This window comes from Spinacia oleracea, chromosome 6, assembly GCF_020520425.1.
Source record: "Spinacia oleracea cultivar Varoflay chromosome 6, BTI_SOV_V1, whole genome shotgun sequence".
NCBI classification, from domain to species: Eukaryota; Viridiplantae; Streptophyta; class Magnoliopsida; order Caryophyllales; family Amaranthaceae; genus Spinacia; species Spinacia oleracea.
Window position 1 is genome coordinate 110,011,374 of NC_079492.1, and position 15,462 is coordinate 110,026,835.

The 15,462-nt window shown below is 36.6% G+C and overlaps 3 protein-coding genes across 3 annotated transcripts; 2 read left to right on the forward strand and 1 right to left on the reverse strand.

The window, feature by feature from the left end:
* Positions 1 to 2,996: 2,996 nt before the first annotated feature.
* On the forward strand, positions 2,997 to 4,064 carry LOC110804000 (uncharacterized). Its single transcript, XM_022009547.1, has one exon. It carries the CDS (start codon positions 2,997 to 2,999, stop codon positions 4,062 to 4,064), a length of 1,068 nt encoding a protein of 355 aa, XP_021865239.1.
* A 5,361-nt stretch (positions 4,065 to 9,425) lies between these two features.
* Positions 9,426 to 13,683, forward strand: LOC110803996 (uncharacterized). Its single transcript, XM_022009545.2, has 9 exons — positions 9,426 to 9,599; positions 9,706 to 9,791; positions 9,905 to 9,952; positions 10,107 to 10,195; positions 10,340 to 10,393; positions 12,564 to 12,631; positions 12,741 to 12,787; positions 12,958 to 13,055; positions 13,349 to 13,683. Exons 1-9 carry the CDS (start codon positions 9,541 to 9,543, stop codon positions 13,451 to 13,453), a joined length of 654 nt encoding a protein of 217 aa, XP_021865237.1. The 5' UTR covers positions 9,426 to 9,540; the 3' UTR covers positions 13,454 to 13,683.
* A 400-nt stretch (positions 13,684 to 14,083) lies between these two features.
* On the reverse strand, positions 14,084 to 15,452 carry LOC110803995 (aquaporin TIP1-3). Its single transcript, XM_022009544.2, has 3 exons — positions 15,213 to 15,452; positions 14,804 to 15,054; positions 14,084 to 14,674 (listed from the first exon to the last, which is right to left on the reverse strand). Exons 1-3 carry the CDS (start codon positions 15,343 to 15,345, stop codon positions 14,312 to 14,314), a joined length of 747 nt encoding a protein of 248 aa, XP_021865236.1. The 5' UTR covers positions 15,346 to 15,452; the 3' UTR covers positions 14,084 to 14,311.
* Between the last annotated feature and the right edge of the window lie 10 nt (positions 15,453 to 15,462).

Consider the following 15,462-nt stretch of genomic DNA (forward strand, 5'->3'; position numbering starts at 1 on the left):
TAATTTACTGAGAAAAACTGTATAAAATTGTGAAAATATGAGAATTCCTTAATTTTAGCTTGTTTGGTAAGTTAGATGTAAAAGTGAGCAAAATAAAACGCGTGGAAATATGTGAAAATCAACTACCCCCTCCGTCCCAAAATGTTCTTTACGTATTCCATTTCGGGAGTCCTAAAATGTTCTTTACATTTCCTTTTATATTATCACATAAATCATTTTATATTCTATCAAAATTTTTGTCAAGGATTATTTTAATCAATTAAATTCATTGGGTATTTAATTTCTCACACTTTTCCATTGGGACATTAAATCTTTTCCATTTTTTCAATGTCAGATTTTTTATTAAAGTGAAACATTGTAAATAAACGTAATTTGCCTTGTTAAAAAGAAAGAGAGGAATTTCAATGCACATTAATTAGTCGTTAAATCGCGTGCAAAATATCAAACGTAAAGAACATTTTGGGACGGAAAGTATTTTGTTTGTTTTATTTTCCGCACTCCCCCTCAAAAGTGATGAAAAACTATACACAACAAATTAAACAAGGAAAGATGTCTAATATTCCATTTTCCATAGTTTTCCATAATAATTAGCTATTCACACTAATATAAACCTGGTCCACGCTAACTTAGCATGGACCAGGGCAATTGAGCAATTTGGTTGGGCAACATGTGTAACTGTCACGTGGCAGTTACTTCGTGATTTTAAATATTAACTATATGCGTATAACAATAACTATGCATTTTAAAGAGTTACTGTATGTTTTGTAGAGTTTCTATGCGATTTTTGTCTATCCCGGCCACTTTATATACGTATTAAAAAAAAAATTCAAAATTTCAGATCTGCATTCTGTTCATTTCTCTGTCTTTATTTTCTCTCTATGATTTTCAGATTTTTGCCCACGTTTCTAGGGTTTGTTCAATTTTGTTCGATTTTCTTCGTAATTATCTTACAGTTCTCATAATTGGATCTATTAGATGAGGAAAAAATGGAGAAAATAGTAGATCGAGAAGGAGGTTTATCGTTACCGAAATCAAATCGAAGAATTTGCGCTCGTCTACAAATCATCGCAAGAAATTTGAGAGATCACATCTCGATTTGTTGTTTTTTGAAGTATTTTAAGTCTATTTTTATTTAAAATTGAAAATATTTGTTGTTTTGGAGAAATTAACGTTTGTGTTTTGCTGAAATATCGGTTTCACTTCGCGAATTCGATCAGTGACTTCACGATTTTAAATAGTAACTATATGAGTTATATAGTAACTTTATGGTTTAAAGATGTACTATGTGATTTTTAGAGTTTCTATGTGATTTTAACCATAACATTTTCTATTGTATGTTATAATGATTTATCGATTAGTTTTATTTTCTCTCTCTTCTCTCTCATGGTGTGGTGCACGTTAAGGTTACCTTGCTAACGTACGCCACTCTTGAAAATGGCGAGGAAGAAGAAAACGCAGAAGCTTGAGATTGCTCAAGTTAATGAGGAAGCTTCTTCTCTTCTTCATCAAGAAGTTTCGAGGCCTAAGAACCAGAACCAACTCAGAAAACAAATACCCATTCCTGATGAACCTCGGGTTAGTGCAGGTCTGGTGACACCAGTTATGCTGCCTCATTCTGACCATGTGCCGTCGTCGATGGAACGTCTAGACACCTTTCAAGCTTATCAGGACTCGGCTGGTTGGTCGCAGTCAGTGCGCACTGATGTAAATCGACCGCCATCGCTGGTTGAAGCTTTGGAAGAGTTTTATGAAGATAGCCATCAAATGGTGGTGGGAAAGGATAGGGTGGACCTGCTGGTGAGAAGTGTTAATGCTGCACTAAAGGAGATGCACCATCAGAGTGCGATGAAGGAGAACTCAGGTGTAGATCCAGCCCAGAAAACAGAGGATGTCCGTACAGAAACAGAGTGTGGGATGAATGGTGCGCAGCCAGCTCAACGGCGACTGGATATGGAACCAAAACCATGGGTGAGTCTATTCAAAGGTAGTACACTCCCTTCTAAAGGTTTTGCGTTGAATTTTATTGCTCCCAAAGTCTGTGATGGTACACCCATAGCTGTACTTGATAAGCATGAGATCCAAAAAATGAATGATCTATGGGGAAATGCAGTTGTCATGTATGTGGTTGGGGAAAAGCCATCGATTGGTGCTATTTTGAGATTCATTGCAAAAGAATGGCATCAAGTTGGTAAACCTCAGATTTTCCTCCATGATGAGGGCTATTTTGTAATCAGATTCCAGTCAAAGAAGGACAAGGAATCAGTTCTGGTGGCTGGTCCTCATATGTTCTTTGGCAAATCTATGATTGTTAAACCTTGGACAGCAAGTTTTAATTTCCAGGAGGAAATATTGAGGGTAGTTCCAGTGTGGGTTAGGTTGCCTAACTTACCTCTGAGCTGTTGGGGGGGTGATTCATTGAGCAGAATAGGGAGCTTGCTTGGAGATCCTCTATTTGCTGATGAATGTACTTCTAAGCAGCAGAGAATATCATTTGCTAGAATTCTCATTGAGGTGGATGTAACTGGTGACTTGCCTAAATCTGTGCAGATTCAGGACCCTATGGGTAACATTGTTAAACAGGTGGTTGAGTTTGAATGGCTGCCACCTTATTGCCAGAAATGTAAAATTGTGGGACATGACTGTACACAGACAAGAGTCAATACCACAAGGTTTAGGCCAGTTGATGTTCAGAGAAAGAAGGTTGTAAAGGTGTGGAAACCTAAAGCAGTGCAGCCAACTGTTGCACCAAAAACTACTGATGAATTGACTACTAATGATGTTGTACAAGAGGATGATGGGGAGAATGGAGAGTTATCTGTTTATGATAAGCCTTTTACTCCAATTGCTCCAGTTCTTGATGAAGGGTGGAGAGTTGTTTCAAGGAGAAGAAGAGATATTAGAACTCCAGCTCAGACTGTGGGGCTTGCTGAGGTCCATTTGAATGGGGAGGAATTGGTTGCTGGTAGTGATGGAGTGGAATTCCCAACTGATCCACCATGAACATTAGTACCTGGAATGTGAGGGGATTGAATGATCCCATTAAAGTAGTTGAAATAAAGAAGTTTTTAGCTAGTAATAACATTAGTGTTGTAGCTTTGTTAGAAACTAAAGTTCAGGAGAAGAATAGTAGTAAAATCCAGAAGAAAATAGGGGTTGGGTGGCAGTGGATAATGAATTATGAGCATTCTCCTAGGGGAAGGATATGGATTGGTTGGAAGCATGCCTTGGTGTCAGTTCAACTTATCCAAAAAACTGAATTTTGTGTTCACTGTCATGTTGCTACAAAGAATGGCTTGTTTGATACTATCTTTTCAGCTGTGTATGGTTTGCACTCTGTTGATACTAGAAGACCTATGTGGAGAGAGATCATTACTTTCAGTAGTACTGTTAATTGTCCTTGGCTAGTTATGGGGGATTTCAATGCAGTTTTATTAGCTGCTGATAGAGTAAATGGCAATGCAGTTACTGAAGGAGAAACTAAAGACTTTGATAGCTGTATGGATACTGCAGGATTGGCTGAACTTAAAAGTTGTGGGATTTACTATTCTTGGAGCAATAAGGGGCAAGGTAACTTGAGAATCTGTTCCAGAATAGATAGGGCCATTGCTAATGCATTGTGGCATTCTAAGTTTGTTGATGCTGTGGTGGATTATTTACCTCCAGGAATTTCTGATCACTCACCTCTGGTTATGTCTTATAATATCCAACTAGGAGGAGGGAGTAGACCCTTTAAATTTTTTAACTATATGGCTGATCATGTTCTTTTTCTTGATGTGGTTAAAAAGGGATGGGATGTGTCCTGTCCAAGGGGTGGATCCATGTTCAAGGTTTGGACTAAGCTGAAAGCAGTAAAGCAAGGATTGAAGGAGCTACATCACAAAGATTTTGCTAAGCTGGATGAGAGAATTGAGGGGTTAAGGGCTGATTTGGGTCAAATTCAGATTCAGTTAGCATCTTGCCCTACTGATAGCAATGTGCAGCAAAGTGAGAGGGAGTGTAGTGAGACTCTTAAGAAATTCTTGTATATTCAGGAGAGTGCATATAGACAGAAAGCAAGAATTTAGTGGCTGCAAGTAGGAGATTCTAATTCTAAGTTCTTTTTCAGTGCAATGAAGGAGAGGATACCTAGGAATAACATTGATATTTTGTATGATGATTCTGGGAAGAAGCTTAGCACTACTCAGGAAATTCAGGAAGAAGTTAGCTCTTTCTATAAGCAGTTGATTGGTACTACAGCTAGCTCCTTGATGGGTGTGGATGTTGGAGTGGTTAGGAAAGGGAAGCAGCTTTCTGCTGCTGATGCAGAAATGTTGGTGGTTCCTGTCTCAGATGCAGAAATTGATGCAGCTATCAAAGGTATTGATATCAATAAAGCCCCTGGGCTTGATGGTTTCAATAGTTTGTTCTTTCTTAAAGCTTGGGAGATTGTGAAAGCAGATGTTTATGAAGCAGTGAGAGAGTTTTTCAGAACTGGAGTGATGTTAAAGCAAGTGAACAACACCTCAGTTACTCTGGTACCTAAGATTCAGAATGCTTCATGTGTGAAGGATTTTAGGCCAATTGCTTGCTGCTCAGTTGTTTACAAAATTACCTCCAAAATCCTTACTGCTAGAATGCAAGGTGTTATTGGTGCAGTTGTAAGTTGTTCTCAATCTGGTTTCATCCCTGGTAGATCCATTTCTGATAATATTTTGCTGGCTTGTGAGTTGGTGAAGTGTTATTCTAGAAAACATGTCTCTCCTAGGTGTATGATTAAGGTGGATCTGAAAAAAGCCTATGATTCCTTGGAATGGCCTTTCTTGAAAACCATGCTGTCAGAGCTAGGATTCCCTGTCAAGTTTGTGAATTGGGTGATGCAGTGTCTTTATTCTGTTTCTTATTCCATTCTAATAAATGCCTGTCCCACTAAACCAATTCCTGCAAAGAAAGGGTTGAGACAAGGTGACCCCATTTCACCTTACTTGTTTGCTTTGGGTATGGAATATCTGTCAAGGTGTCTTGCTGCTCTTGCTGAAGATACTAACTTCTCTTATCACCCTAGATGCAAAAAGCTGGATCTCACCCATATGATGGTTGCTGATGATTTGTTGATGTTCTCCAGAGCTGATGAGGGTGCTGTGAAAGCTCTTTTTGATGCTTTTACCAAGTTTTCTTTGGCTTCTGGTTTGGAAGCTAATTTGCACAAAAGTGAAGTCTACTTGGCTGGTGTTTTTGATCATGTTGCTTCCAATATTGTTAACTCAATTGGGGTTCCTCAGGGATCTTTCCCATTCAGATACTTGGTTGTCCCTCTTACAACTAGGAAGCTCTCCTTCACAGACTGCAAGCCTCTCATTGATAGAACTGTTGCTAGAATCAAGAGCTGGACTTCTAAGTTTCTATCCTATGCAGGTAGGCTGCAACTGGTGAAATCTGTACTCTTTGGTATCCAACTTTACTGGTGTCAGATTTTTGTTATGCCTAAAAAGGTGATGAAGGAGATTCAGAGAATTTGTAGATGTTTCTTGTGGTCTGGTGCTGATGCAGATTCTAGGAAAGCTTCTATCTCTTGGGAGCAATTGTGTTTCCCTAAGAGTTGTGGAGGGTGGAATCTTAAAGACCTAACTGTGTGGAATAAAGCAGCAGTTTTGAAACACTGTTGGGCTTTAGCTCTGAAGCAGGATAGGCTTTGGGTGAGGTGGATTCATGCTTATTATATTCAGCATAGAGACTTCTGGACTATGCCAATTCCTAATGGTTTAACTTGGTCATTGAGGAAAATTTGGCATAATAGAGAAGTGTTTCTGCAGGCAAATGGAGTGGATCAGTTTGTGCAGGCTGGTAAATTCAGAATTCAGAAAATGTATAAGTTTCTTCATCCAATTGGAGCTCAGGTGGGATGGAAGAGATTGATTTGTAATAGCTATGCTAGTCCAAAGAGTACCTTCATTATGTGGCTAGCAGTGCAGAACAGATTAGCTACAAAAGACAGATTGATAAGATGGCAGTTGAGTATTGATGGTACTTGTGGTCTGTGTCAGTTGGAAAGTGAAAGCTTGGAGCACCTGTTCTTCTCTTGCTCTTATTCTCAGGAGATTTGGAAACAGGTCATGCTCTCTCTAGGTGTGACTAGAACTGTGTTGCCTTGGCATGAGGAGGTTCAGATTGCAGTGAAGAAAAGCAGAAGTAAACAGAAGCAAGCTTGCAAGTATAGCATAGCTTTCATTGAGTCAGTTTACTGTGTTTGGTTGCAAAGAAACTCTAAGGTTTTTAGGGATCATGTTGATCCAGTCAAAACTGTTGTTAGCAACATTATGTTTAATGTTGAGTGTAGATGTCAGTAATAGCTTTTGTGTGCTTTAGCTAGCTTGTGTTGGTTAGCTGGGTGCTTTGGTGTTTCTGTTGGACAGTTGGTGTTTTCAGAGTTTGTTAATACTCTGATTACTTGGTAAATAAAGCTCATTATTATTTGCCAAAAAAAAAATGATTTATCGATTATATTTGTCAATAAATTTCATGATTATGTGGCTAAAAACCAAAAGGTTTGTGCTCTTCTACAAATCGATGGAAGAATTTGGAAAAAGGATTGGGCCTACAAATTTCCCAGTTGCTAAATTACCATATGTTTGAAATAGTTACTATATGTTTGAAATAGTTACTGAATGTTTGAAATAGTTTCTATATTAGTTTATTATGTTCCGTGCATGTTTTTATGTTATTCTGTATTTTTAGTGATAGAGTTACTATATTATGGATAGAGTTACTATATTATTATTACACCAACTATGTCTGCAACTCCGTGATTAAATGACCATCAATAATAATTATAGGTACTATGTCTTGTATAATAGTAACTATATATATTTGGTATAATTATTATGTATATTATAATGTTCTTTGCTATCCTCTATTCTATTAGTAATAAGAGTTACTATGTTATGATCACAGTAACTATATGATCATAACAATAACTATATCTGCAACTCTGCTATTATAAGGCTATCATTAATATTAAGAGATATTATATCATGTATAATACTAACTATATGTTTTTAATAGTTACTATGTTATCATTATGTTCTTTTTGTGTTCCTTTTTTGCACTCTATGTTATTAAAAATAAGAGTGACTATATTATTATGACAGTAACTATATGACTATAACAATAACTTTATCTACAATTCTGCGAGTATCTTACCATCATTAATTCTTAGAGTTACTATATGATGCATAATAGAAACTATATGATGCATAATAGAAACTATATGTTTTACTTATTTACTATGTTAAATTATTAACTTAGTTTATATATTATTGATTCAGAAATACAAAGATGATGCATCCAAAATTGAAGTCGTGCAAAGAATAACTTCTGCAAGGAATAAAAAAACAGGAGAAGAAAAAGAAAATTATGACAACAATGAAAATCAAGAACGTGGTAGAGGTAGGAGAGGACACAGACAGGAAGGAGAGGACGTGCTGGTGGAAGGAAGGGACGTGGACGTGACGATTAATATTTTTTAGTTCAAAAAACATTTGAGTTTAATGTGAAATTAGAATGTCGAGCTAAAAATAACTAACCATGTAGTTAATGTTTTTCTTAATTATTATTCAAGAGTTATAAATACTCTTACTTTTGATATACTTACTCTTTTTTTATTTAAGTAATTATATGATATATAATAGTAATTATATAATAGAAAAAGTTACTATATGACCTCTAAAGCATCTACATCATATTGTTTATTTTATAATATTAGTAATGGTTCTATAGTTAAAATTACTTTTTTAATATGACATAGTTACTCTTTGGATTGAATAGTTATTCTTCAAAATGACTATATTATTATTATTTTCATAGTTACTATTATGAAGATATAGTTACTTTATTGAACATATAATTTCTATAATTTACTCTTTTTGTTTGCAAGAATGAATATATAATTATCCTTATTTTTTATATAGTTACTTTTTTTGATAACATTAACTATATGATATATAATAGTAACTATTGAATAGAAAGAGTTACTATATGACATAGAAGAGATTTCTATACGATACTATATGATATAAAACAATCAATATCTTTGTGTATACATAATTAAGTAATTGGGTTCTTATCAAAATGACATCAAAAAGTTATTGTATGACTGTTAGAGTAATTATATTACTCCAACATATAAGTACAACTATAAAAAAATTTAAGAGTTACTTTATGATCTTTGCAGTAACTATGTCAGATATATTAATAAATATATTGTTAAAATTTACTGTATGACTAGTAGAATAACTATATTACATATAAATACAACTATATCAACGTAAGAGTTACTATATGGGCCGCGCGTTTTTTGGATCACATGAATATTACTGGTCCATGTATTTTTTAAATGCTGTAAAATATACCAATTTACATTAATAATGCCGTGGACCTGATCTCTACAACCATGCAAGTGAGATTGATAATTAACCACACAATTTTTTTATTTTTTATTTTAAAATTTTCATAGTTTTATTTTTTTTCACATTTGTACATTAACTTGGTTTCCAAAGTGGATGCTGGAGTTAGAGCTGTCAAAAACTGACCCGACCCGAGAAACCGATCTGAACCGACTTGTATTTTTAAGGACCTGGACCCGACCCGAGACCCGAAATTTTGTTAAAGTAGGAAACCCGTAACCCGACCTTAGCCAACCCGTTAAAACCGACGATCGATTTCGACCCGTTAATGCATGAACCGGACCCGAACCTGATACCCGACCGAAATATAACCGATAACAAAATTGAGTCAGCTTACCCGACCGAAAAATGACCCGAACCCGATTCAACACCCGACCCGATGTCAACCCGAAACCGATGTTAACGCGATGAAACCTGTTATTGACTCAATTCTTGACAACCCGTTACCTGAATTTACGCGACCTGTTGACAACCCGATTTGTCATTGACCTAACTAAATAATAACTTAAATCAAGTTAATATATTTTTTATAATTACCTAATCTAGAACAAGTGAAAAACGTTAAACCAAATTTAACCAAATTTATAAAAGTTAATTATAAGGTTAAAACTTGACTAATCTTGATAGCTATCGTACCCGGTCTTAACCCGTGTCCGATAGTGAACCCGACCTGAATTTTAACCGACCCGGTAATTATCCGATCCGAACTTGACCCGACTTGTTATGACCCGAACCCATAATTGTACCCGGTTAGAAAAAGACCTGAACCGAACCCGACCTAAAACGAAATGGAAAAATAACCCGACATGACCCGACAAATTTTCAACCTGACCGAACCCGACCTGCACCCGGTGATAAAATGACCCGACACGACCCGACCAGATCATGATCCGAGACCCAAGATGACCAGACCCGGACCCGACTCGAGTAACCGTTTTGACAGCTCTAGCTGGAGTTCCTCCAAAAACATTGACATTTACGTCCCCTGTGGATAATGTAAAGAGTTTATACTCAAGTCTCAACGACAAATTCCGAACATTGCCATTTTTTAACCGACAAATCTCCCATTGAAAGCTTGGAGTACTCAAGATTAATTGCAATTATGCCTCGATTATCCAATTTATACCTCTTCACTTACAACTTTGCTCAAACTATTGGTTGGTAATTTCTCTGCAAAACTCTTCATTTAATCATAGATTATAGACTCATTATTTTGTACTTAATTATCAATTTTAAGCTATTGCAAATTCTTCTCTTCTGATTGCAGGGCAGTTGCATTGTTGAAGATTTTAATAGGGTTTACTACCACTAGATCCTTCGATGCCGCTTTTGCCTCTTCTGGGCAACTAATTTGTAAGTAATTTCATTTTTAATGTATCTATTTATTTGATTCACGTTATATTCATACTTGTTTGAATTTGAATTGTCATTACTATAAATTGATTTGATTTTGTTGGGTGGTGAAGGTTTCTTGCAAAAAGTTGCATTCTTGGAAGTTATACATGGTGCACTGGGTATGTTCTTCTATCAAATTTAAGTTATGTCCGGATTTAGTTGTTACATTACTAGTTTTGACAATTAATTATGAACGGAGCGAGTATTATAGGAGTATATAGTTAGGTTATTTGATAGTTGCCTGTTTCATTTGTTTGTTTTGTGGTAATGAAGGTATTGTCTCAACTGGAGTGTTGTTGCCTCTGATGCAATGGGGAGGAAGAAGTCATTATCTTCTGGCGATTGTTGGGAATATTGTTGAGGTTCATAACTAACCTTTGTATACATCTTTTGAGCTCCATTATATTGATTAGATTATGTCTTTCTACGTGTTTGTGTTCTTTTGATGAAATGTTTTTGGAGGGAGATTCTAACTGTAGGCTACTATTTTCTGAAAATATTTGCAGTTACAAGCATCTCCGTCCATTTTCATAACTTTTGTTGCTTGGAGCATCAGTGAAGTGAGTTGCTTCAACTTGCCTAATCTTTTTGAAATATTCGCTTAAACTGACCATTTCATAAGGGAATTCTCAGACTGTATTCTAAGCTATACATGGATTGCTAACACTTAATGTCCACTGCACCCCCCCCTCCCCCCTCGTAGTTCTACTTCTACCCAATTTATGTCATTATATATGGAGGGAAACTCTTCACTTTTGTCGTGAAATAGAATTGCTAGAACGCTAGCCGCAGTTGAATTTAACTTAATGATTTTTTGTTTGAACCCATAAGACGTTCTTTCACGGTTAAAAAATCAAAGTCTCAGGTCTAATAAGTTTGCTAAGCTAATAACTTCTGGATGGGTTCAGAAAGTTCAAGGCAAAATTTAGTTCGTAGCTTATGACTCATTTCCCAAAACGTAAACTGAGACAGGTGTAGTTTATGGACGATAGTTCAGATTGGTTCAGTTTAGGGAGAGGGTTTAGACAAGTTCAGTTTAGGGTTAATAAGTTCAGCTTAGGCTAATGAGTTTAGATGATTTAGGTAAGTTCAAGTCAGATCTGTAGCAGTTGTCAGGTGAAAAGAACAAGCCTGAGTTTCTCATTACTGATTTGAAGCTTGAAATTGATTGTCATAGGAATATTTTCTAAGCTACAAATGCGTAGCATTCTTTAACCTTTCCAAATCCATAATATCTGCTAATATACATCATATCAATGTACAAGAGTTGGCCAGTCTCTCTTTAAATAGGAATACTGGAGACAGTGTAGCTGCTACTTTGGTGTGTCTAAAATTTTGCTTACTGCTTTATTGAGAGCACAGGAGCATCGGGTTCTTGATTCCTTTTGGAGAAGGGATCACGTTCAAGGAACTTGAAAATTAGATAGTTAAACTAATTCTGAATCCTTGAAGTTACATCACAACCAGAATCCTTGACGTATTGAACATAAATTAGGGTCTATGACAATGGCGGCTATGCTATTTTTGAGTGGGAGGAATTTGTGAGGTAAAAGAGAAATGACAGGAGATGCACCCAGTTGTTCTATGGGTATTGAATTTCTTATCAATTTCAACTAGAGGGCAGTGAGAACTACTATCAGAATAAATTATCAGTGTCACCCTCAGCATCAATGCTGGAGTATTAGAATTAAGACTTGAGATTCCTCAGAAAGATGCAGAATCAGATTCTTATGCAGAATCAGATTTTCTGATGCATTGCTATAAGTGTCTCAATTCAGACAGAAGTCAATTAAACAAGAACAGGAAAGGCTGGGAAGATAGAACTTGACAGTGGATACTTTAGAATACTAGAAGAGATAGGAATATTGTTCATGTATGTGGCCTCTCTATTAACTTGAAAGGATCAGTCCCTAAGAAATTGTTTCTCATAAATTCTCATATGTCATTATGTCATTATCGTTACCCCCATTGCTTCAAAGAGCCTCCCGCAAGAAGTTGGGTAAGGGGGGTCGGGTGTGCGCAACCTTACCCCTGCAATCAGAGAGGTTGTTTCCAATTGACCCAAAAGCGATAACGGGACGACAAGTCGACAACAGGACGACCATCTTCTACTTCATGGAAAGGAAACAAAGAGGTTTTAAAAGCCATTTTGATTTAGTCTATTACATCCCACAGCCAAAAGAACAAATGAATCTTTGGCTCAATCGGAAATGGACAGTTTTCTCATAAACTCTGTTTGCCACAATATTCGTATCTCTCTTTTCAGTTCATTGGTTCTGTGAAAGAGTGCTGGAACTTTTTATGACCGATAGAACGTGATTGTATAGTATCATAATATGATAAGTATATAATGTAACCTGAAAAGGAAGGTGAATTTCTTGGAGCGTAGACCAGATAATGTAACCTGAAAAGGAAGGTGAAATTTCTTGGAGCATAGCCCAGAAAATGTAACCATGTTTTTTATTTTGTTAACTTTTCATGCACACTATACTTGATAAGGGAACAAAGTTAAAATTTAGAGAAATTTCACTATCCCACATTGAATAAATGCGTATTGGCGGTCATTCAGAGGCTTTGGTTCAAACCTTGAGCTACATTTATGTTCCTTTGATGATCTATATTGTGTGGTTTTGCAATTCATATTGCCATTGCATGTTCATTCATCATCTGAATCTCATTCTTCTTTGTTTATTTCATTTTGGAATCATCTAATTCTCACAATTGATACAGATAATTAGGTACTCGAACTATGCTTTGAGTTGTATTGGAAAGTGTCCATACTGGTCAACCTATATCAGGTTTGCTCACTTCCGTTAATAAAATTCTTGCTTCCATTCCACGATAGATGAGTAATCTCTTGCAAAGTATCTGACTTTCCTTGTTCATTTGAACAATTTCCACTGTCAGATACACTGCTTTCATCCCTCTGTATCCAGTGGGTGTTGCTGGTGAAAGTAAGTCCTCCACTTTATATCTCAGTATTGGCATTCCTTTTCCATGTAATTTTTTGTTTGTAACACAATATAAAATTGTTTAATCCTTTGTGTGTTGTTGCTGCTCAGCTCATTCCTTAAGCGCGCGTAAAGTAGTTGTTAAAAGTTTGTGTTGATTCAATATTGTGCAGTGTGGCTCATGTACCAAGCACTTCCGTATATAATGGAGAAAGACCTTTACAAAGATTTCTTCAGTTTCTTCCCTTTCTGCTATTATACTTTTGTCCAGGTAATTCATAACCTACTTTACAATATGCTATGATCCTCTTTCCTAACTTTGGGTTGAGGAATTCCTACTCTACTTTAGGCCTCACATGATTTTTTCCAAACTTTTGGCATTGAAAGTCGAAGTGTTTTACTAGGGTTCCTATCAAGCAGGTCATCCGACTAAACAGTGAATTACAGTGCATTTTTTACAGTGAATTACAATGCATTTTTGCATATTATTTCTCCAGTATGTTACAATATCATGCTAAAGGCCATTCTATATGTCTTAACACTAATATGAACCTTTTGTGTTAGGTGGTTCTTCTTTCCTATCCACTTCTTTGGTTGAAGCTTTACCTGCATTTATTTAAACAAAGAAGGTCTAAGCTCCGAAAACACCATGACAAGAAAAGGGAGTGAACATCTCAATACAGTCTGTACGATCTCTCTGTGGATTAATGAGCTATTTATATTCTGTATGTATCTCATGTTTTATTGATGAATGATTCATTGAATTCAAACATAAATGCATTCTTTCTTTCAGTCATATCATAAGTATTATAAATATTTGTTTCAGTTAGTGTCAATGTCAGTGTGTCGCCCTTCAGTTGGAATTAATAGTTATATACGTAGTACTTCGTATTTCAAAACTTTGTTGCTGATGTACATTGCAATTCTTTTTAGACTAAAGCAAAATTATTGATGCTCATGCCTACCTACAAAATTGTCCGTTTTGTGTTTGGTGCTTACTTGAATATTCTGTATTTGATACCTATTCCATTATTTGACAATTGACACCCTTAGTTTAATATGTAACATGGTTTAGTTCCCCTCCCCCAACTAACTCTCTGATGCAACGGTGAGATTTTGATATTTCTCAGAATCAAACCAGAAGAACCATAAACAAATTATCACGGAAGAAATGAATCGTGGATTATTTGCCTAATGACTGTTGATTATAAATCATATTATGCCTGGTAGTCTGGTTATTAGAGATAATAAAACCTGGTTCTGTGAAAGTATCCAAGTAAACCATAAACGCAATAAGTGACAACTATCAAAAGATTCATTGAAGTAAAAGAAATACTTTTCACCAGGATTCACAATTGAACTGCCATAGTTTTCGTTTGAAAAAATACAGTAGAAAAGGGAGAAAGCACTCAAATCATTTGGTTAAAAAAAAGAAGCATGTACAACCCTTCAGCTGCCTTTCAAACATATAGGCTGATGAAGGGGGGAAATTTTCTTTTCCTAACAAGCTGTGGAGAAACAGAGAAATTAGGGAAGCTCCTCGTAGTTGTCTGGTTGAATGAAGATGCAGTGGTAGACGAGAGCAGCGATTGAAGAACCGATGAATGGGCCGAGCCAGTAGACCCAGTGATTGTCCCATGTCCAGCTGACAACTGCAGGGCCGAAGGACACAGCAGGGTTCATGGATGCACCGTCAAAGGCACCACCAGCCAAGATGTTGGCTCCAACAATAAGACCAATGGCCAAGGGTGCAATGATGCCAATATCACCCTTCTTGGGGTCAATAGCTGTGGCATAGACGGTGTACACGAGTCCAAAGGTCATCACAATCTCAAAGACAAGGGCATTCCAGACAGTCACTCCAGAGGATAGAGCAAATGCAGAGGTTGGCTGATAACAGCAAACAAAATCAGTTTCAGGTTAGTTTTGTAAACTTTGAACCTTGAAGAATTATTTGATGAAAAAGATAGTAAAAGTAGAACTGCATGAAAAGATGTTTAGGGATTCATGTTTGTTTACCAGTCCACCAGTGGAGAAGTTGAGGAGGAGGCAGGCAACCACAGCACCAAGGCACTGAGCAATCCAGTAGAGGATTGTGCAGAAGAATGAAATTTTACCACCAAGGAAAGCACCAAGGGTGACGGCAGGGTTCACGTGACCACCAGAGATGTTAGCACCCACTGATACGGCCACAAACAGCGCAAAACCATGAGATAATGCAGCAGCTACCAGCCCGGCAGGGGTTGCGGGACCATCACCTGAAAGCTTGGCTGTTCCAGAAAACATACCAAATTCATCAGTAACTTTAGAAGCTGAATATTCAAATCTTCTAATACAAAATTTCCCAGAGGTTATCTTTTTTGTGTGTAGTACATGCAAACATTTGAAACAATCTATCAGTTAGTGATCATGGATTAGTGGAACATACCAAATGCCATGCCAGAACCTTCTCCAGCAAAAACAAAAATAAGCATGGAGATGAACTCAGCCAATGCAGCCTTGAGGGCAGCGGGTTTGGTGGCTTCGGCCGGTGAGCCGAAATCGATTCTCGGAATTGCCATTCTTGAAATCCTAGTTAAACTCTTAATACCTTTTGCTAAGCCAAAAAACTGAAAAAGCTAGGTATTTGCTATTAAGCTTGTTCTTGTTAGCTCTGAGGTACATAAGACTGCTTTAAG